This window comes from Orbicella faveolata, unplaced genomic scaffold (assembly GCF_042242905.1).
Source record: "Orbicella faveolata isolate gen_17 unplaced genomic scaffold, um_ofav_v1 contig_27, whole genome shotgun sequence".
NCBI classification, from domain to species: domain Eukaryota; kingdom Metazoa; phylum Cnidaria; class Anthozoa; order Scleractinia; family Merulinidae; genus Orbicella; species Orbicella faveolata.
Genome location: NW_028301555.1, coordinates 4,063,603 through 4,087,500, shown reverse-complemented (window position 1 = coordinate 4,087,500; position 23,898 = coordinate 4,063,603). Strand labels below are relative to the sequence as shown.

The following is a 23,898-nucleotide window of genomic DNA, read 5'->3' as shown; positions in this document are numbered from 1 at the left end:
TGCAAATCACAGAAGAGGCTAAAGCTCGAAGAAAAAGCCAGCAAGGATAATGGGGGCTAAATTACTCAACTGGTGAAAGCATGAAGAACAAACCTACCTCGATATCTTTAGCGGATTGTTCAGTAACAAACATCTCCGTGGTTGACTGCCGGAAAAAAAAACAAAAAACAGAAAAAAAGTTTGCAAAAGATATAAATAAAGGCTTATGAAGTCAAAGCTTAGGTTGGTTGGGGAAAATCAAAGATATTTCTTTAGAGTTTCTGGCATCAGATTAGGACACTTTTTGAATGAATCAGTTCTTTCCCTATCATTAATATCAAATTACGCATCTGTCATTTGTATTCAAGAGCATCTACGAAAACGAACTGCGCGCGCAACACACCGACATGTTGCTAAGGATAGCGCGAGCCCACGAAGTCAGAAACGCCTTTGAGCAGGAGGGCTGCACGAGGGCTGCAGATGTATCAATTTCGCTCACTTTGGCAAGGGTACATGTACTTAGCAAGAAGGTCGTTGACTCAACTAACCAGACCTATCAATGTCAAAGAGGAAGATAATTTGCAATCGTTAGCCTAAAGTTCTCCAGACAGCAACCCGTCTCCCTAAATCCTCGCTGTCGTTAGCCATTTTCATCTCCTAATGGAAACCCGTCAATTGTCGAGTAGTATCTACACAATATCAAACTACTATTGATAGCGTTTCTCACAGTCTACTGATATTAGTAACTATGTTGCAAACTTCTCAGAATCAGGCGAAAAATCGCAGAAGCTTGAATCCACACTACGCTTTCATGGTTTCGTCACAGAGGTCGCAATTTCAGAACTATTAAACTGGAAAAAGGCATGGAATTGTAATCATAAACCCAACCTGCTCTATCTCAACGATTTTAAAAATTGCGGCTCGTCGACCCGCCATTTTGAAAACCGAAGAAGACCCTGGGGACGAGGTTGTCTTGAACCTAGTTCTACTGCTGAATGAGAAGTTAAAGCAATGACGTCATGTAACCTTGATGAGTCGAGAAAGCAAGAATCCTCCTTCGTAACGATTGTACAGTTCGTCCCAGTTGTCTTGAACGAATTTCCAGGCCATGTCACGGCCTTTCACACTGAAAGAACGAAAAAGAATAATTCCCATTTTAACAAAAAAGACTATAGTATACGGTTGAAATACAGTTGAACCTCTCGACCATGGATACCAAACTTAACCGGCCGTTGTAAAGAGGAGACCGTTTTAGGAAGGTTTGAATGAGAGTTCAGCGTGACACAAAATGTTACACAATGTGTAGAACTACGTTTGCAAGGCGTGACGCGAACCAAAAAGCAACAAAATTTCATTGACACCATTGCATTAATTCAAAAAAAAGAAAGAAAGAAAGAAAGAAAGAAAGAAAGAAAAAGAAAAAAAAATAGTGATACGTTCGTCTTTATCGCCTGCGACACCATCCCTTGAAGGTAATTAAAACAGTTTGCAACTATAGCCAAAGAGGAGAAGCCACTGACCTGCCAGTGACGCCCGCAATCACAAACACGGTATCCTGGGAACGAACTTCTTCCTAAAAAAAAAACCAGACAGTATTGCTCTATTAATACCTGACCAACTACTTTGTGGTAGACATCACTTAACTACATGCCCGTCTAATACAAAAAGTATTTAAACGGTTTCTGCGCCAAGAACGTGACTAGGACATGGTTGCCACAGATATCACTTTCTAAAATTCCCTGACTTTTCCCTGACGTTTCCCTGATAAAAATAGCATTTTCCTGACCCAAAAATACAAAATATCAGGTCTAGTAGCGGCTTCTGGCATGAACTTACAGCCATCCTTCCTGCTCATTCATTAAGACGGATAAGTTTCCAAAACATTTTTCTAATTCATTAAGGAAAAATATCGCTGAGATCACAGTAACCCCAAATGTTTCTTCCAGCCTTCAATGATATTAAATTAGCCGCGTTAAATTATTTCAATTTTCCCCGACTTTTCTTCAAAATGTCAATTTTCCCTGACTCAAAATAGAATTCCCTGTCGTTTCCTTGACCTTAAAGAATTTTTTCACTGACCATTTCCTGACCAGTGGCAACCATGTTGGAGTATTGCTCCCACCCCGCACCCCTCCCAACACCCCCATCCTTAAACGGGACGCTAATCCATTGAATACAATCTCCAACAGTATTAAAAGACAAATTAAAAAAATAATCAAAAAAATTAAAAAAAGATAAAGTTAAACCGAGCAAAACTTACCGATATGGAGAAATCTAACACCTTCTTGATCAGTTCAGGTTGTGACACCGCCCCCATACATCTCATCAATCGCACTTTCTCTTCGTGTAAATCAGCTTCTCTAAACAGCTTCAACATGGCGTCTAAGCTAACGTCATCGCCATGTTTAAGAACTGTGCTGTACACCGCTGACCTCAAGTCCGCTGGGATGGTGGACTCACCTGCGCAGTGAGCCTGAAATCGTTTACGTGCCTCAGCGAGAGTAGCTGGGTGGCCATATTTGCCTAAACGGCCGATTATCAGACCTCGTAGAAGGGCGTCAAGATGTCCTGAATGAAATAAACAGTATTATAGACTAGTTGAGAAGAAAATACTGCTTAGCATCTTCCATTTAAATGGTCACACATTAGGATTTCCTCTACGATCGCAAAAAGTTACAAACACACACATGATGATTACTATTTCTACGCTGGCGAAACCATCCTGTGCGGTATAAAAGCTCTTTTTGAATGGTCAAACATTAGGGCTTCATCCGTAGATGTTAAGGTAATAACCAGCTTGTGCAGCATAATAAACAGCACCACATGGAAGTACTGCTCAATAGCTTTCATTTGAATGGTCACACACTAAGGTTTTATCCACAGACTTAAAAGTTATAACTTCCTTGTACAACATAATAACCAGTGCCACATGAAAGTATTGCTCAATAGCTTTCACTTGAATGGTCACACACTACGGTTTCATCTACAGACGTAATAGTTAGAACCGCCTTGTACAGCACAATAAACAGTGCCACATGAATGTACCGTTCAATAGCTTTCATCTGAATGGTCACATACTATGGTCATCGACAGACTTTTTCGATAGCCACTCATTAACAAAGGAATGTTATTCTACCTTCTCCTTCTACAGGATCCCAGCCAAGCTTGTTGCCGATTGGTTCGTACAGCTTGATGCCGAAGGCCTGGAAGCTAGAGTAACAGTCAGAGTACTGTAGAATTGCCCCCACACCACCCATGTTAGAAATCAAGTCATTCCATACTGTGTAATTTGTCTCGTTGCTGAATGCCTCCACCACTTTAAGAACATCAGGACCTGACACTAAGCCAGCCCGGCACTGCAATGAAAACAGAACATACAAAGAAAGAAGTGTAACCTCAACTTGCACCTCAATATCTTTTTCACGTACAAACAATTTTAACTGAAAACAAGAACACTGGGAATAGCCATCGTGTACATGTCTGTAAAGACCAAGGTCAAACTAACTAATTTAATGTCCAAGCCTTAAGTTTGACGCACAAACTACTGCATTCATAACAATGAATACGTAATATGTGCGAAGCACATTTTTACGATAACTGCAGAAATTCTCGTGCGCTCATTGGCTAATTTTCATTGTCAATAAGGGGACAGACACACGAATATTTAATTTAAGAGGTGCGTCAACAAGAGAGAGCGGACAACTTGACAATTTGTTACTGCATAAAACAAATTAACGTCAGTTTTTCAAGTGTCTGTCCAGCTATTGACAATGAATTTCGTCATAAAATTGTCAAAGAAGTCTGCGGATCAGCTACCTTGACAATGTTATGACAAAATTCATTGTCAATAACACGACAGACGCATGAAAAACTGACGTCAATTTGTTAAACAGAAAATAATCATGACGAATTTTTACTACCAATATGAAACACCATCTCAAATAAAAGGAAATAGGTTTATTTTATATCGAGAGAGAAGCTACCTACATGTTATAAGTGGGCTGTGTGTTACCTATTAGAGCACTTGCCCGGGGGTTGGGGGGGGAGCGGGGTGGGGTGGACTCCTATAAGAAAAGGGCGGGGATGCTTTTCCTCTCTCTTAGAGGTGTAAATAAACGATTGTAGTCTCGCTTAGTATATTCAGGACGAAATGTCACTATTTTCAGCCGTCAAAGTACATGTATCTTTCAGGGTGCACTTGAAGAAGTAACAAAAACATTCCTGTTTAAAGGGGATCTTTTGGGGGTCAAATACAGCAAGAGCCACACCCAGATTATCTCCTAAAGGGTTTAAATCAAGTTTTCCGACGAACATCCCAGGTCTATTTGGCTCGCAAGGACAACATGATAACCATCGGTTTTCACGTCACCTGTCCCAGATATCACTGACAATATTTCCAAATTATCAAGCCTGACTGAGGGATTTCTGTACATACCAGAGCAATGAGGTCACTCTGTAGTCCCAGTCTGTCTCTTGGAGGAAGACTGCTGTCATTGATGGCTGGTAGCAGAAGTTCCAACATGGCGGATGAGTATTGAACTCGATAGAAACCAACTTGACCTGGGTTAAGCTAGCAGACAGAAGAGGAGTACATTGTACAACTTTTATCTTAAGCAAGCTGTTTTGCACATTAACCTGGCATTGACAACTTAAACGAGTTCACATGGAAACTGCTTTGTACAAAAAGCAAGTTCTTGAGAGTTTTAGTGCCGTGCTTTTGGTTTCCCAACAGTGCTACAAGTTTCACCAAGCTATCCTAGAAAGCCGGATATTTCTCAAGTAATTACAACTTTTGTCGCAAAATCGATCAATGACGAGCCAATATTGGCTGGCAGCAAATCCTTCAGAGGTGATAACATTCAAACAAATGTGTCTATGCTTTATTAATTTATTACCTAGCTATTGTACCATAGGACTGCAATACGTGTGTAAGCCTATAACTGCATACAATGTATGATGACAGTTTCAACTCAAAATCGATGCTCAATGCTTAATGCTTTCAAGATCTGAGAATCAAGTTTTGGGACTTGAGTTTTCAGTTTTACGTTTTGAGACACTGAAAGAATTTTTTGGAGGAAACGAATTATTTCTCAAATATAAACAGAGCAACGAAAAATAGAAACAATACCAACAAACAATAGATCCGTATTTTTTCTTGGCTCAGCTAAAATAAAAACTCAAACAACCAGACTCGCAAAGTGAATGGCCCAACTCGAAATTCGGACTACTAGATTCAAAACTTCTTGTCGAATCTGACAAATCTGATCAGTAGAGAATACAAAACGAGTGCTCTGCGCATGCTCACGAAAACGAGTACAGCTCATGGGCATCATTCTCGTCCCAAGAGGCTAAGCTCCTTCTAATTGGGCTTCTAGGAAGGCCCAATTTTCTGAGCATGCGCAGAGTAATTGTTTTGCATACTGAGGCAATCAGATTTGTCAGACTTGACTCTGAGCATGCGCAGAATGACGGGAAGTCCATGAATCATGGACTTCCGGTGTTGGACTGGGCCAGAAGTCATGATTGTTGGTGCTGACCAAAAGGAGCGCCGCCTCTGGGGATAAGAATGTACATGTCAAAGGCTGCATGGTAACAAGAAGCATACCTTAACCCACTGATCTGGTTCGACTCCACTGACTGTCACAGTACAAGATGTCTGATCCAATAACGTACTGGCTACACTTTCAAGAGGATTTGCACTTGATGAAATGCTCACTGGAACTTGCCAATGGTAGGAACCTATTTTGTGAAGAAAAAAAGCTCCTGCTGTTATTACAGTGAATTACGTCAAATATTAATATTATCTCCCTCAGAGCTTTATTATCTAGCTCTCTGCACGCACTGCAGGCCTATGATGAGGGAGCATAATATTGTCAGTCAGTTGTCTCCAAGCATTAACACAAAGTCATCATAAAAAGGCATGGTTGTACATGTATTTGTCGTCATCATCTGAAGTTCTCCAAAGAGCAGCTTGTCATATTTTGCAGATTTCTGGATTTAACGTCAAAACCATATCCATGCACACCTACAATAACATTGCGTCCATCATTCCCTTACTTAAGAAACATTTGCTCACTAACAACTTCATTACCAGCACCTGTATAATGCCAAATTCGGTCAAGTCTTTATCTTAAATGCGACCTCCATGCAAAGATGTATCGTACAATCCCATTTTAGTGCGTTTCAACAAAAGTAATTAAAAAAATAAAAAAGATAAATAAAAATATTAGTTAATTACAGGGATATCAACATTTTCAAACTAGGTAATGAGCCACACCTTGACTGACTCCATCAGCAAAGAACTTGTTCTGTGTGATGGTAACTTCCCTTGAGTCTCCTTTCTAAGATGAAAATAAAACCATTTAATATTGACTGATACCCACAGAACAGACAAGAAAGGCTCACCAATCAAATCATTGGAAAGATCAACCAAGATGATGACCAACACAAAATTGGTCTGACAAAAGCTACACGTTCTGTATGTTGAAGAACTATCTACCGTAGCTAATCTTTTGGTCAGCGAACAGGCTCCCGGCGAGGACGGAAAAAGAATTCGGCAAGCAAAGGCTACTAATCTTGCGACATTGTTTGGGAGTTCCATGCCCATGTATGCCAACATTATTATAAAGTCATCTACAGTCAAATCTCGGCTAACAGATACCTCCCAAAAGTGTAAGTAGTACTGGTCTCAACAAAATACAAACACCGCATTCTTAACCTGCACTTTTTCTGGTCCCAAGGGTGTCCGCTTATGGGAAGTTCAACTGTATGTAAGTTGCCCGACATAATTTTATTGGCACATTTCTGGTGACTGCAAAAATAATAATAAAAAAAAATGCACTATCAACTGTGCACAGTCGTGATCCTACTTCAGTGGTTGGACCATCGACTCTGCCACCTAAATTAATTTTCAAGGAACTACGACTCTTTCTGACTGTACATGCACATGTACACTGTACCTGTTCTGCTGTAACAGACAGCACAGGAAATCCCATTTGTTTTGTCCATGTTTCCATGACAGCAGCCACAGGTTTGGAACTGGCATGGGACAAACTGGCCCACAGGTCCTCTGAAATGAGATGTGCAACAAAGCATTAAGACGAAATCCGATAGAAAATCGAGCAATTTCAGGTTTTAGTGGACAAAAATCTGGTACCAGAATAATATGAAGTATTTTACAGTCATTTTTACATTTTCTTAACGCTAAATACATAAATAATTGACTGAAATAACACACCGAAAACAATTTCCCATGGGAAAGAGAGAAAATAATTTCAAAGTTCAGAGAACTTGTGCAAACACAGGCAAAATTTCATCATTAGTTTCATTTCACCAGTACTTTCAAGTGTTTCATACGAAGTTCAACATTCGTTTTCAACATTTGGTGTTGCTAGAGATGATTTTTTTAGGAGATATTTAAAACAGTTGTACAGAAGTTTGCAATACAATGTAAATAATCTTGTACTAGGTTTTTGCCCACTTGTTACTCAAACTTCTGGTGGATTCTGTCTTAACCTCGTGTGGAAGAACTACCTTCAGTTTTACACACGCTTGAGAGAATGACTGCAACTCACTTCCCACAGAACTAAGGAAGCAAAATTACTTTCTCTAAAATCTTAAGCTGTTTATTTATCTGAGAGAAGGTGACATTACTAGCCATAATATTTTATCATGCTCTGTCAAGTATTATTTTACAACTGTATGCTTAATTCTCTTTAAACGGAATTTTACATTAAAAAGTAATAAATAAATATTATCAACTATACATTTTTTTTTTGTCTAAAAAATAATTTGAATTTTTAAAAATGCAATTCTGGTAGTAAATTCATATTATTTTCTTATAAATGGGCATTTGGTTATGGCCAGCATTTTTAAGCTACTGAAAATTTTCTTTTAGTGTAAATACAGCATTATTTTATTAAACAAAGAACAATAAAATGTGTTTTAATTAATTAGAGCAAGCCTAAAACACTGAAAAAGCATCCTTCACACAGAAAAAAGATACTTATTATTGCATGGTACACTGTTTACCAGTTGTGGCATTGCTGTACTTGAATTTATCCAGATGATAACAAAGTCCTTCTTTGAAAGCCTAGAAGAAAAGAGACAAGAAAAACTAAACAAAAATCTAAATATTAAAGCAAAGGGTGTCCTGGAAACTTCAGGTAATGCCTGAAAGCTCATGAAATAATTATTATTAGGGCAGTGAGACTACAATAATTCTTAGCATCAGTTTAAACTGACATCATAGCAGAAAACGTCTTTTTTCGAATGTGACATGCATGACAATAACGGGATCCTTTTTCAGTTTCAACTGCAATATTTCAAGAATCATTATTATCGGGGAAGAATAAAAACTGCTAAAAACACGACTGTTAAAAAAAATCCCAAAAGGTACATCTTCTGAGCCAAAACCACAACATGTACACTAGACATGCGTTAAATGTTTTACAATAGATCTGTGGTTTCAAACTGGGCACCAGTCTCCAGCTGGAATGCGTGCTTAATTAAAGCTGTAATGTAGCTACAACCATGGACAAATTGTGTTGGAAAATGCCAAAAACATAAACTCATAACCATAATACCTACAGAATAAGTGCCAGCACCCCCATTCCCCCTTTCAATGTTGGAAAATAGTAAAATGAAAATGAAAGTGTTTTGTCACCATAGCACAGAGGTGGGGAGGGGCAAAATGCATATAAAATGAATTTTTCCAACTCTTGTGACAAAGGCTGTAACTCAGCGATACAGGTACATGCATATTATTCAAAATTTGGCTCAAACCTTTTCACCAACATAATCATGGAGCATTCGAATGACAGATGCTCCTTTGCTGTATGAGATTGCATCAAAAATCTCATCAATCTCGCCAGGATGTCCAACAGGGACCTAATTAAACACAAAACAAGGGAGATCAGAGCACTTGCCTTGTAAGTAAAGTATAGTACAGGTGTACATGCACATGTATAACAGGTGTGTATGTTAATATTGGTTTGGGTCTTCAGGGGCAGATCCAGGATTTTTCTTAGGAGAGGTGCACCACTAAGGAATGGGGTAACTGACTGGTGAGGTACATGTAAACAAATTTTAAAAGTGAATACGAAGAAGAAGGCTACATCTCAGAGGGAGGGGGTGGGTGCGCACCCCCTCCACCCTTCCCCTAGAACCGCCCCCTGGTCTTGTTCCTGGTTGGGTAATTGCGACCAATCCTGACCAATTCGATCAATAGATTGGCCAACACGTCAGATGACAGTCAGTTGACAGACATTAAGGTTGGGTAACTGACATGTGACCTGTGTACTAGGTTGACATGTCAGCAACTCTATTACATGTAACTTGTAAGATGCATCAGTGGTTTGTCCGTAGTGCATTCATGTATTGTCACAATTTATTCTCTTGGAATTAACTTGTGCAATAGACAAATAAGTTATACATGTATACTCCTCCTTGTTGAATTTTTTTTTCATTATTTTAATTATGGTTAAGCTATGAAAACGAACAATCTGAAAACATCTGAAAACATTTTAATCATATAAATATTACCACCAGGCCAGTATTGTATCACCTACCTCAATTGGGTGACTTGAACGTGAACATGAAACAAAAAAAGAGCAAGGAAATGAGATACAAGATTTTGCAAAATTAACCAATAGATTGGAACTCATTTAGCATTCCAATTATTGGAATGCTAAATCCAGAACACAGAGAGTGCTTTCAGTTCTCTGCAAGGTTTCATCTCTCTAAGATTGTCCTAATTAAAAGCAACATACCAACCTACCTGTTAGTAAGGGCATCTAGTTGCATAGCTCTGGAGAAATCAGTCGTGACAAACTGTGTCCAGATATCCCACTCTGGAAAACAGTGATCTACGCACAGATACTCTATCCATGATGCAAAGCCCTCATTTAGCCACAAATGTGTCCACCATTCCTGAGAGTGGAAAATAGCAGAGTTAAAGAGCCTAAAATTATTTGTTCTCAAACTCCTCAATAAACTTCATAAAGTTTAAACAAAGGACATCACAACTGGGATAGTGTTTCTATAACATTCAGTACTCAGTTAGCATACATTTTTTGATGTTCAATAATTTCTTTGTTTTATCTGCTTTGTATCATATATCAACTAACCTCTTCTCAGTGTTTGGAAATGTGGTAAAACACTGTCTCAAGTTTTTGATTAAGGGGTGTAGCAATACATGTATATGGTAATACATGTACGTACAATTTGCATCTGGCATGTTTCTGCACAAACCAGAATAATTTCACGAGTGGATGCCACCCCATGTGTTCAACACATAAGATAATGAAATCTACTATTTATTGTAAGTTACAATTCCTTTTACATGTACATGTACATCACAGGGCTGTCATTAAGTTTTGAGCCACCTGTAGCCTTGTTCTCCATACTTGTAGCAAACTTGTTACTTTGTGGTTGAATTCTATCAACAACAGGCAATTTCACCCGTAGCACCAATGGAAAATCAAGCATACTCAGCCGTAACAGGTGTTACGGGTTACAGCCCTTAATGACAGCCCTGCATCAGTTGAGAATTTGGTGGTAACCCAAAGATAATAGTTATATAATACCCATTAATTTTGATAATTACTTTTGGTTTATTTCTCCTCATCCAGCTGCACAGTAAAATTATAATGTTGTATGGTGTATACATACAGTGTCAGTATAAGATAATAATTCATAATTGTATTAGCCAAGAACTGCTCAAATACTTCAGCTAGCATTTTTCATCCCACCCCTGCGTTGGCCAAGAAAGTCACTTATCCAGGAGGAGAACCTTCACAGACTGAACTGCTTCAAAGAACACCTACCATGGTTATCTGAAACAAAAACAAATGAAAATGTTACATCTTCATGTATCCATGGACATTAATTTTGGAAAACAAGGACCTGGCTGTAAATAAGCAAGAAGATCTGTTGGATCTTATAACCGCGCTTTTAAAATTTAACTGTTTTCTTAGCACTACAGTCGCAATGCAGTGCACATTCCAAAGCAGTCCTTCTTCTTTCCAAAAAAAAAAAAAAAAACCCTGATTGCAGGTTATATGGGATCATGAGTGAACCGAAGGAAAAAATAAAAAGGAAAAAAAATAGGTTTTGAACCTATTTATATTTCCAGCAAATTTGGCACACCGGAAGCTGAGAAAATTACCCTATTTCCAGCCATCATTTTTCAGCCCTTTTCGTCATATCCCCCCGTCAGGAGGGTTTTGTAAAGTTAGCGAATTAGTATGAGAGCCACCGTATTGGTGATTGCCATCGGCGAAATGTTTATTTGCTCAAAAATTGCGGCCAAATCTTTCGGAGATGGAAGTCAGGACATTTTTAAGGATACAGAAAGTAATTTGGGACCAGTTGCTGGCTTGTAAGGCTGAAATTATCCAGAAGTAAGCTTTTTTTTAACTTGAACATAACGAAGGCCATGCGGTAAACAAATTGAATAAATTATCGGCTCTTCTCACTGTCTCGCTCTGTTTTTTGTTTCATTCTCTTTTGGAGCCCGCTGAGGTCAATTTTTCGTCTAAATAACCTGGGAAAAGTTCGAAAAAGATTTTCCTCTTCAGTTTTCAGCTCTCAGGCAATAATCCTGGATTTTTTTGACCGAAAAGGTCGGTTCGTGTTGTTTGTCTGTTTCGGTGGCTATGGGCGACCGTCGCTTCCTTTGTTGACTCAAGCAATGAAGCGGGGTGACAAAAAATATCTAATTATATTTAGTTCTGGTTTTGTTTGATTTCATTGAAATTTTAATATGATGAAGCTGGATTGTTAAGGAATAGATTCTACTACTGCCGATATGAGGTAGCTATTAACGCTAAAGTGATATATCGCTTCGAAGTCAGGGTTTTGAAGAGACTTTTTTGCAAAGCGTGAATTCGGCGTGACTTTGTAATCTGAGATTTTTGTTGACCCTGAAGAAACAGGGTTTGGCGAGTAAACATTACAGATCGCGTAATTCAAAGTTGGCCGAGTGGAGGTCTGCATCTGGTCTCCAACAAAAAAAAAAAAAAAAACCATGGGTAGAACATGAACCGCACTCGGCCCATGGCCACGCAGTTAATAAACTCAAGAAGCAAGAAGCTAAGAAATAAAGTTCATTTAAACACTTACCAAATTTCCAAACCACTGGTGTGCAAGTTCATGTCCTTTGAAAAAGATAAACCAAAAATAACCAGTTTTAAACACATAAGAAAAACAATGATAAATAACATGTATTATTGACCAACTCGGCGTTTTAAGAGATTGAAATCATGGATGTCAAAAAGTTAATAGACGAACACTTAGTTAATAGACAATAAGTGATTCAGTTCAAATACTTGCATAACGTTACAAGAAAACTACATGGAACAAAGAGAATTTAGCTGTTACACAGTATAGCTCACCAACAACAAGTCCAACCCACTGTTTAGCTGCAGAAGATGAGTTTTCTGGATCAACAAGAAGTGCAGTTTCCCTTTGAACAAAACACAATTATACTATTAACCTTATGAGTAACTGTAAAGTAGGTGGACATTATGAACTGCAACAATAAAATTATCATATTGTTTCCACCTGACTCCAAACATACATTACAAACATACATTACAAACATACATTTTTATTTTCAAATTAAAATTACAATTATAACATGCCCGCGGATAGCTGAGCTAATCTAGCTAATCTGAGCTAATCTAGGCGGGTCATGTGATTTACAGTCATGTGGCATATTTTGGTTTGTGAGCTGGACTCCGGCTTAAGCGGTCTGGCTGAGTGCAAGCCCTAACCAAGTTCATTTGTGTGTTCTTGGGCAAGACACCTTTAATCACTATCAAAGTGCCATCTTGTTTCCACTTCTAAGCTACGATCCTTTTGGTTAACACAAAGAAATTGAGACCTCTGAGAGAAACTGGAAGCCCAGCTGGCACACTAATCTCATCAATTACTCTCTACATGTTCAGGAACCATTATGCTTGCAAGCATGTGCACAGTCAAACCAGAACCAGGATTTTCTGGTTCAGGTTTTTTATTTCATCCTGTGTGTCACACAGTTGATCGTCAATGAGGCTGAAAAAGCGTGGGCTCTGGGAATGAGATTGCTCTCAGTGCCTCAGAAAAGTCGTCACTCAGGTGTATGTAAATGAGTAACAGCAGACGGAATGTTGGGGGAAACCATCTGGGAACAATATCTGACTATATTATGCAATCATGACTCACCTATAAGTAACAAGGCCCCAGTTTTCCATAGCCCCTGCAATAAAAAGACAAAAACATCTTTAAACATTATATTTTTCTTGAGAAACCAAGTAAATGTAGTTTATCATTGCATTTAATTAAAATGGTTGGCCACTTGGGGACACAAATATTTGTCTTTTCATTTTGATGGTATCTCTCACTTGTTTGCTACACTCAATTGTGGGAGTTACCATTGGCACTTGAAGATAAAATTCATATATTCATGCCACCATATAAAATCTTCTCTTTCATGTTGCTCTCCTTATCACTCTCACCTGCTGCAAAGTCAGGAATAGCAATGAGGTCCATCTTTGGTAGAGGATAACTGATGTTGAAGTACTCTTTATAAAATGGTAGTGTCTTCTGTGCAACCTGTAAATTAAGTACATTTGCAAAGTCATGAAGATTACTAAACAGAGGTGATGATGTATACTAAACATCAGAAGGATTAACGAGTGAAAGAAAAACCTAAGGTAGGAGAGAAGGAAAAAAGATAGAGTCAAGGGAAAATAATGAGAAAAAAGTAACTGATGGAGGGAGGGAGGAAGGAAGTAGGAAAGCAAGGAAGACAGGAAGTAGGAAAGCAAGGAAGACAGAAAGTAGGGAAGCAAGGAAGGGAAGAAGTAGGAAAGCAAGGAAGACAGGAAGTAGGGAAGCAAGGAAGACCAGAAGTAGGGAGGCAAGGAAGCAAGAAAGAAAGCAACGATGAAAAGAGGCAACAAAGCAAAGGAGGGAGGGAGGAAGAGTGAGGGGGAGGGAGAGAGGAAGGGAAGAAAGACAGAGGAAAGAAAGATGAAGGGGTGGATGGGCAGACACTCATGCACCATGGACCACCATGAATAAACCAAAACATTGCCTGAACAAAGGAAGCATTGAAGGTACTAAGTACAGTACAATTAATTTACAATCATTAATTTCCTTACCTCTAAAGCAAACTGCCCCTGGACGGCTTTTCCTTTTGGAGTGTAAACTCTAATAAGGACACCATCAGCATCTTTTCCTTCAACAAAGTCAAACTCCCCAACAACAAATGCCACCAGATACGTAGACATGACAGGCGACTGTGCATACTTCACTGTTTTAAGGGAGGCATCACTGGCAACATCTTTCTCTTCTACAACATTCTGTCACGTGAGAGACAATGTGCCAAATTCTTGAGAAAACAAAATAATTTAAATTCTGATAATAGACTAAAATGCACTGCTACTTGTACATAAGGCTTTTTTAAAATGAGCTTATCTTCAAAGGGAGAGGGGAAGGGGGGCTATCAAGTATTTTCAGTATTAAAAGCAGGTGGAGGTTGGGAAACAGTAGGAATTTTACAGTACCGCTCAAAAGTAAGTTACCACCTCTCGTCTCGTTTCTCGCGAGACGAGTCTCGTTTCTCTCGAGACGTTTCTCGTTTCTCGCGAGCTGCGGCTCGTTTCTCTCGAGAATCACTGAAGCGTTTAGTATGGCGTATTTTACGCGTAAGAAACCGGTTACGGGTAACGATTGCCGCTTTGCAGTTCATTGTCAAATTGATGGGACCGTCCAACATAAAATATGCATCGATCGTTTGCTCGATTCATATCGAACAAAGGTAATATCGAACATCGAATGTAACTACAAGTAGAGTTACATGCGTTTCAACTTGTGCGATCATGGGGGCAAAGAGTTGATTTTGTGAATCTTGCTCACTCTGAATGATTCAGTTACCTACATTTGCTCGCTCTGCAATAACCGCTAACTCAAACAAACATTTAATTTTGCATAGGAGAAAAACGTTCCGGCTTTCGGCATGCGCCAGCGAGTCAATTGTGAATGGGAGTCGTGAAAGCGTCACGGAAATTGTTGAAAAAAATGATATCTCCGGTTCTACTTGGCATAAATCATTCATTCAAACGCTGAAATACGATATCTTTGAAGACAGGAGTTTTTATCAAGGTTTCTGAGATGCGCCGTAAACATTACATGTAGTTTTAAATTTTTCTGCCAGCACGAGTTTTGTCTAGCGGCACGCGTCGACAAGTCAACAACATAATGAACTTTTATTGTCCTCCAAAACGTCAAGGCAAACACTAAAAATATTTCCAGTTCTATTTGGCATAAATCGTTTATTCAAACGGCAAAATACTATATCTTTGAAGACAGGAGTTTCTAATAATGTTTATGTGATGCGACGTTTACAGTAACTCAATGTTTTTGCAAGGGAAAGTTCTGTCTAGCAGCAGTCGATTTAATACGCAAATGAAGTTTGTTTTGCAAAGCGTCGCGGCAAAAACATCGCCGGTTCTATTTGATATAAATCGTTTTTTTTCCAATGGCACAATACACTCTCTTTAACAGATAGAATTTTAGTTGCTCGACAACAAAGATCTTGAGCGTGGTTTAGCATGTTTACGAGTATGAATAAAAAGTTAGTCAAAGTTTCATGATCAAAGCGTGGTGTCGCATGTTCACAAGTTTGAATAAAATGTTAGTTGAAGTTTCATGATCAAAGTGTGGTGTCGTATGTGTTCACAAGTTTGAATAAAATGTTAGAGGTTTGATGTGGCAAAAAGCGTGTGAACACAAATATGGATAAAAAGTTGGTCGAGGCTCAGTGATTAAAGTGTGTGTTCAAAAGGTAGTCGAGATTCCTTATGTTTACAAAGCGTGTGTTGTCAAGCGTACACAAGTATGAATAAAAAGTTAGTCAAGTCGGATTTCAAGTGCAAAGCGAGCGTTCACAAGTTTGAATAAATTAGTTATTCAAATGTGAAGTGAAGTATGATCAAAGCGTGGCGTGCTCGCAACTTTTGAATAAAAAGTTCGAGGCTTATGTGCAAAGCGGGTGTTCGCAAGTTTGAATATTAAATTATTCGACGGAACACTTAGCGTCGTTTCGTATGTTCGCAATCTTTGGATAAAAAGTTCGTCAAGTTTCCCGACAAATTAGTTGGGAGCGATAGTTGGCAAAACATAGGCGGCGCTGCTGTGTTGACTTGGTGATCGTGATCGCTGCTTTAACTTCCAACAGGTAGATCGGGTGACAAAACTCCACAACTTTTATCGTGAATGTAGTTACAAAAACTAAACGTTAAACAAGTCTGGCTGGAATAAAAAAAGGTTTGGCCGATGTGTATGAAACAATACTGGACGCTTGAGAATTTATAATAAACACATGGTACACACGCATTGCTGATGAGAATGAAAATCGTGTCTACTGCGCTAATCGATACGATACGATACAGACGTCTTATTAACAAAACAGGTTTTGAATACCGACGAATGCGTAGCATTGGTACTTCCAGTGCACTCGCGAGAAACGAGACTCGTCTCGTTTCTCTCGAGACTCATCTTGTTTCTCTCGAGACGAGTCTCACGAGAAACGAGATGCGTCTCGCGAGACAGTGGTAACTTACTTTTGAGCGGTACTGTACATCTAAAAACGATTTGACTGGACTTCTATTTGGAAGGGAATAGCAGGGTGCAGTGAATGCACTAAAAAGTCAAAGCCATTCTCAACTTTGGACAGTGCTACTGTCAGCAAGAGGAGAGAGCTCCCTTGTGCTTACCTACTGTTAATTCAAATAAAATAACAGCAAGTTGCAGGCTTGTAGCGCGAGCAATAACGAACCTACAGATTTTAACTCTGATGAAGGTGGACAGAAGCCACCAAAAATTTGGAAATGAAATTAGTAAGATTGAATTCCAAAAATCCCTCAAAATTCTCACAGACCCTTAGAAGTGTTTCTCTTACAGTACCTCAGTCTGTAATTTAATGGGCATGTGAAGAACAGAATCCACTAGTCTGACTACAAATTCCAAAAGCCCTCAGCTATCGGACATAACTTTCTTTGCACATTATATGGTGAAAAAAGGAGTAATTACTGCATATAGTTAAAGTTACCTCTACAGCACATTTTGAATTACACTTGGTTTAAAGAGTAACTATATTATACATGTATTCTGCAGTCTTCACCTTGAGTTACAGGTACAATGTAATAATTTTTCTGAATCAACACTGTCTAATACTGTAGGTTCATTATTATTATTTTGAACTAGCTAGCTACACACAACTGTACCATGTTTGACAAAGCAACCCTGTCTTTAGGCACAACCAAAGTAACATCAAATGTGGCTTTAAGGGCAGGCTCATCCCAACAAGGAAATGCTCGCCGAGCATCTGTAGGCTACAAAAAAAAAAAAAAACATACAGCTAAAATGCATGTTATGTACTTTTAAAGACAAATAAATTACTGTACATAAGATGTATAATAATTAGTAATCATATCAGTGTAAGAGGATTTAGGACAGTGATATTACAAGTTACAGGTGATATATTTGAAAATCCTCTAAAAATTGCACAAGCCGTTAGCATATTCATTTTAAAAGAAAAACACAATTAAGTCAGACTCTGTCTTCAGAAATCTAAATTAAGCTACATGTGTTATAGTATATTTTTGCAACTCAGTCTCTCTACTAGAGATTCCTCTACTAGAGAACATTGCCAACATACTGTACACAGCTTTGGATCCAAAAAGTCATATTCCAAACGGATTTCCATAGCTACTAGGTGCACGAACTTTAAGTTGACAATTTCTTATAAATTTAGGATGTGTTTTTCATACATCAATAACTGTCGTTATTTAAATCTATCCTTTTAATATATTGTAAATATTGTACATGTAAATCATATTTTGATCACTCCTTATCTCTCTTCATCACTCTCTTTTAATATTGTCTTTACAAACGTGAATTAAGAGGAAGTGTTCATCAAAGGCTTTTTTGGGAGGTAATCAGTCCAGTTTGCAATATTATCGTTTGCACCACATGTACTACAGAATGCACATAAATACATAATGTATAATTACATGTATGTACTGTAAGTACAAAATGTTTACTAGTAAAGTAATCATGTACATGTAAGAGATAGTTTTCTTAAAAAGTAAATGAAGTCTTTTAATATTAATTGGTGAGAGCATTTTTATACATAATACAATGTAAAACCATAGCAAAGTAAAAGGAACATGTGAAAGTACTGTGTAAAGCCATACTTCAAATTGTGTGACAGCGCAATACTTTTCTTTTCCGTCTGTCCCAGTGTATTTACTCCTGTAAAATCCTTTCATTTTATCATTCAACTCGCCAGTGAAGTCCATGCATAACTGACCATTTCCCAGGGGGAGGGGTGAAGGGAAGCTGATTGTCACTGTTTCCTCTTCTTTGTCATAACTGATTGCAGAAGAATTGACAACTGAACAAGAAAAACAGCAATCAGTTAGAACTCCTGTTAGAGTGGTTTTGTGAGTGTGGATCATAAAACCAAAAGCAAAGTCTACATCAGAAGTCTGGCCAACCACAAAGGACACAGACAATACACTAATTAATATAACTCAAAACTCAAAGCAAATTAAATGCAACCATGTGTAGTTCCAGAAAAATATCCATACTTTCCTGATGGAAGGGGGGTATGGAAGACCCTGTCCCCAGCCCCTCTGGAAATTCCAATTAAGCTTCATAATGTACATTATAAATTTCTTTAAATTTTTCCCTCACCATTTCCTGACCTACTGCATGAACCGAACATTTATAGTAAATGACCTTCCATGTATGTAATTGGCCTAATGTGTGTCTCAGATTTTGAAGAAAGAGAAATTAATAAATGAATCAATATAAAACTGTGATTTACCTGAACCATCAGAAGAGAAATTTGCAGACTTGATAACAATGTCCAGGCAGTTCATGGTCACCTTGTCTGCTGCTTGTCGAACCTACATAAATACAGCAACAACAAAATAATAAAGGAGTGAAAACACATGTGACCACCTTTAATATAAGCCAATTACTATTTTAATAAACAAGGCTGCGATCAAGGGTCATAAAAAGCATGCAACAACTGTTATGGCTAAGCATGCTTGATTTTTCCTTGATGCTATGGGTGAAATTGCCTGTTGTGGAATGAATGAATTCACCCACAAAGTAACAAGTTTGTTACGGGTGTGGAGAACAAGGCTACAGGTGACTCAAAACTGAATGACAGACCTGCTAAATAATTACATGTTCTGAAAATTATCATCATAACTGGTTGATCACGTTGAAACAATTGAAGGTAACCCTTTTTAAGGCTATTTTGGCGGATATTTTGGATTAGGATACTGCATGGCAGCACGGAGATATAAATTTTATTTTCGAGTGGTAAAATACTGTTGTTAACACAAGAAAGGAGATTCATATCTTCAAGCCACGATGTAATAATAAAAAGTGATTTCACATGTACATGACTGAGAAAATCACTTTACTGTGATTGGATGCAAACAGGCCAATTTATTGGACATTATTATTTTTTCATTTGTACATGTATCACAGTGTAAATAATTTATATGTACATTAATTATTGTGCTTTCTCAGAATTTCTCAGTCATATGATAAATGGGTAATCATACATATATGAAAGCCTGAGCAATTAAGAATTAAATTTTACATGTAAACTGCTTGTGATAACTTTGAGAGAATTTTCAAATTATAGAACTTGTAGTTTTAATCCATTATTGTACAAGTAGTCCCATTCATATGATTACCCAAACTTATTAGTTAATAGTTAGAACTAGAATTTAATTACATGTAGTCCATCTATTACATAAGTACATTGTTTAAGAAGAGCACATGACAACCAAGTGCTAGACCAAGAATCCAAAGTGCATTTCAAGGTAGCACACACCAAAGTATAACATGTGATTATCAGTTGAGTAAGGCAGGTTTTAACGTTCAAATTGTGAAGTTGCCACGGGTAACTGGCTCCGTTTCCAGTGGCAACTTGTCAGTCTTTGATGTCATTGGCAGGAAAGTGTGCCAAATTGCAGGCAGCGATACTGTTGCCATTGGAAACAAGGAAAGTTGTCCATAGCAACACCATAATTTTAAGTCTATAACTTTGTCACCAAGGCTCTGTTGTGCCTTACTCAACTGATAATCATAGTACCAAGATTTTACAGGAATGTAACCGAAACAGCAAACATCCACATTGACAGTCTTTGGTGTAAACCTGCACAAAATGCACCCTGACCACTAATATCAACGACAAAGCAAAAAATCTACCAGGTTTCAAAATACAAGAGAACTAGGACTGTCATCAAGTTTTGTGTCATGAACCCGTAGCCTTGATCTTCACACCCATGACAAATTTGTTACATTATACTTTAACGGTGAATTTTATGAAGAACAGGTAAGATATAGTTACATGGAATTTCACATAGTTAACGACTAGGAGCTAGCCTGGTCAGTAGTGTTTACGTAGGCAGTTGTTAGTGTCTTGGCCGTCTGCTAGCGTTTGTTTAGCGTTTGGTACGTTCTGTAGCGTTTGATATAGTTCAATGAATTTTACATAGTTTATGACCAGGAGCTAGTCTGGTCAGTAGCATTTTTTGTACGCATTTGTTAATGTCTTGGCCATCTGTTAGCATTTCTTAAGCGTTTGGTGTGTTCTGTAGCGTTTACAGCAGTCATATGGCTGTGGGAGTCCTGGGGCTGACATTGTCCAGCGTTATTCTTGGTTAGTACATGCATTGTCGTCCCATGTGCTTGCAATCTCATTCCCAGAGTCTTCGTTCCCTTTGACCAGCAGTTGGAAAACAAGAGCTCTGGGAACAACCATTTCAGGTATGCACCATAGATGCAGACTGTGCAGTGAAACCAGATGGGCGGAGTCACCAGAATTCAGTTATTTCAAAATGGTTGCTCCCAGAGTTCTCGTTTTCCAACCGCTGGTCAAGAGGAACGAAGACTCTGGGAACGAGATTGATGTGCTTGCAGCGTGTTCCTTGCTCTGTTAGCGAGGCGTTGTGGGTTGAATTATAGTAGTTTAGTGGTTCTTGGCATTCCCTCCCTATCCCCCCCTCTTTTCAGCAGTTTTTAGCGCCTTGGGGATGTGACTGTGGTTGCAGTCCCCGGGCTTTGTAGGCACCTTCCCTCCACTAGCGACTTGGGCGTTAACTCACCCATAACATCAAGGGCCCATCAAGCATGCTGAGTTGTAGTGGGTGTTAAGGGTTACGGCCCTTATTGACAGCCCTGAGAACCATAAATGAATGAATGAATTTGTTGGCTTCTTTCCTAATAACCAGCATTACTCTCCCCCGACCCCCCACCCCTTCTCCACTCTGACCCATCCCTGCATAAAATATAATTGTCATGGGAGTCTGGGGGGAGGGGAGGCAAGGAGGTGGGGGTGGGTATGGAAAAGAGAAATTCCAATTGATCAAAATCAAATTTGAAATTCATTGGCAATAATTTCATTCCTGTAGGATTATCGATAAAGGTACCATAGATAACGGAGATAATTTTGCAAGTGCCTCATGAGCAAAAAATCCAGGTTAACCAAGCTAGTTAAATGTAACATCAGGTCTGTGGTTCGGACAATTTAAAAGAAAGAGAAAGCGAAAGATAAGCTTAAGTCCTGTTGTGCACCTCCAATCAAAGACTGTTTTCGAGGAATACAACTTCGTGAATGAATAAGATCTGTGTACAATAAACCTAGTGTTCAATTACCTCCACATCGATAACTTCTTCCCCGGTGAAGGTGAATTCCGTAAGATTTGGCTTCAATGTCAGCTTGTAGTTCTTCGGAAGCACACTTGTGAGAAGTCGTTCGAAAGGTTTCTTCTGTGCCATCGTTGTAGACAGTTGAAAAGGCTTCAAAGATGAACTCGCCAGACAGAAAGAGTTGGATAGACGAAAGAAGTTTTTGCTGTTAGGCCTTGAAAACCCTTGGCAAACAAGAACACGAACGCGGAGAATTCTTCCAAGAAATGCTGACATGTGCCCCGGCCAGCAGAGTTCACCAGGATTACACGATCCGAATCCGAAGAACCGATGTTTTCCGTGAAAATACCTCGGAAGCAATTCGGACACAGTAGGTTCGCATAGCGTACGAATGTCGTCTGGATGCAGTGGCATAACAGTCGACACACTTGTGCGAGAACATTTGCATTTGAATCAGGCGGAAAGATACCAAAACGAGCAGAGGAGGAATAAAACTAAACATCGGGCTCGGGAAACTGAACTAATTTATTCAACTTGGTCCTTAAACGTAAGTTTGAGAAGACAGAACTTCTTCCTATTAAGGTGATTTCGTAGCTCTTTCGAATTTGAAGCGGGATGAGTGCAACATAACTTGCAACATTTTTAATCAAACAAACAGGCCCAGCGTCACAATATATATTGAAGGTGACCAACAAGTTCACGAATTTTTTTTTTCAACCTTGTTCCCTCAGAATATTGGAATATTTACCGTGCTTAAACATATCTTACAATAGAAATGAGCAAGAACCGTCCACACTACTCCGGAGAGATTTAAGAACGGAGGTTTCACACTGAAAACGCATCAAACGTTTTCCATCTAAACTACGACGGAGAAATTTAAAAGCACAACAATCATCGATCATTTTGGATTTGTGTTTGAGGAAAACTCGGTGAAGGAAATCACATGATTATTGTGACGCCATCATTTTCGAAAAGCCAGTCTGTTTTCAAAATGTTTTCTGTCCACACGAAAACGGAGAGCCAGCGTTTTCAAATTCCTCCGGCTTGAAGAGCGCTTTCGATAAGCTTCGTTTTTGTGCCGGATTAGTGTGGACGGTAGGCCTAACCGTAGAAGTAAATTTCGTTTTGAAATTTCTCTGGCCTAGTGTGGACACTCCGTGAAAGCAAATGGCAAATTACAGAGCTGAATTTCAAACTTTACACTGAGGGGACACAATGACAAACCATCCAGCCTTATGAACTCAGTAAAAAAGTATTTTGCTGAACCACGGTCAAACAGCTCTACCCTGCTTGAAAGCCTTTCTATAAACACAGCATAAACAACCCTTCAGAGAAAACACGGTCAGATCAATCGACAGAAAGGTCAAGAAAACGAAATTCATAAGAGAATGGCAAATGTTTCTAAATGTCACGAACCTAGGTGTCGTGTAGGCCTTTCATCCCCATTTTACACTGTAGATTAAGGTTACCGTATACCTTCAGGGGTGTCTCACGTCCAAGCGATGTAGCGCGTCCGGTTTAAGCTGTAGATACCTAAATCCCTATATCAAACTAAAGCTTATAGAGCTGGCTATCAAACCATACCAAAAATTTTGAAATAAAATGAACTGCCGATTTTTTCACGGCCACTAAATGCGAGCGTCCTAATCACCTTTTGAAGCTACAAGTCAAAGCGAATTTTGTTTTTCGCCAATGTATTTTTTTCCTCGGTTTCAGGACAAAAAGCGCTAAAAAAGCGTGTCTGCGTTTTGCCACATTCAATTGCAGTAAAAAGTTACAGAGCATTTTCAAAATAGGATTTAAAAAATGTGAAGTGATCGTACAAAAATTGCTCTCGGAGAAAAAATATTTCGAAATAAACAATTCGCAGACACGTTTTTTATATGTTAATCTAGCTCCTGTCCAAATTTGAGGGCAATCAAACAAATCCCCTTTGAGTTGTAACTCTTTAAAGTGTCTGCTTCAAGCGAAAAAATTTATTCGAGAAAACAGCGCTAAGAAAAATCTCTTACTTCGCAAACAAACTCCGCCCACAAACGCCTTCAACTGGTTTCTCAGATCACTGAGCCAATCAGCGCTTGGAAAATTTACTACCATTAACTCGCGGTGAAATTTACGCGTGAATCTCGAAAAACCCCTTGTGTTTCGCAATGCGCTCATGGCGGAGAGATAATTTTTCTGTAGCTCGGT

At 38.7% G+C, this 23,898-nt stretch overlaps 1 protein-coding gene across 1 annotated transcript in view; it reads right to left on the bottom strand.

The window, feature by feature from the left end:
* Positions 1-22,026, bottom strand: part of LOC110053365 (puromycin-sensitive aminopeptidase-like) — a 23,730-nt gene extending 1,704 nt beyond the window's left edge. The window contains exons 1-23 of the mRNA XM_089296470.1: positions 21,715-22,026; positions 18,860-18,941; positions 18,225-18,424; positions 17,253-17,360; positions 14,127-14,327; positions 13,479-13,575; positions 13,186-13,219; positions 12,375-12,445; positions 12,103-12,137; positions 10,806-10,814; positions 9,758-9,909; positions 9,549-9,561; positions 8,764-8,868; positions 8,011-8,071; positions 6,939-7,048; positions 6,257-6,320; positions 5,585-5,718; positions 4,415-4,549; positions 3,116-3,335; positions 2,240-2,547; positions 1,500-1,552; positions 1,006-1,105; positions 98-145 (exon numbers count right to left, since the gene is read on the bottom strand). Of these exons, the coding sequence (XP_089152596.1) occupies positions 98-145; positions 1,006-1,105; positions 1,500-1,552; positions 2,240-2,547; positions 3,116-3,335; positions 4,415-4,549; positions 5,585-5,718; positions 6,257-6,320; positions 6,939-7,048; positions 8,011-8,071; positions 8,764-8,868; positions 9,549-9,561; positions 9,758-9,909; positions 10,806-10,814; positions 12,103-12,137; positions 12,375-12,445; positions 13,186-13,219; positions 13,479-13,575; positions 14,127-14,327; positions 17,253-17,360; positions 18,225-18,424; positions 18,860-18,941; positions 21,715-21,984 (2,610 nt within the window). The 5' untranslated portion in view covers positions 21,985-22,026. The remainder of the gene's footprint in view (positions 1-97; positions 146-1,005; positions 1,106-1,499; positions 1,553-2,239; positions 2,548-3,115; positions 3,336-4,414; positions 4,550-5,584; positions 5,719-6,256; positions 6,321-6,938; positions 7,049-8,010; positions 8,072-8,763; positions 8,869-9,548; positions 9,562-9,757; positions 9,910-10,805; positions 10,815-12,102; positions 12,138-12,374; positions 12,446-13,185; positions 13,220-13,478; positions 13,576-14,126; positions 14,328-17,252; positions 17,361-18,224; positions 18,425-18,859; positions 18,942-21,714) is intronic.
* Positions 22,027-23,898: the final 1,872 nt, after the last annotated feature.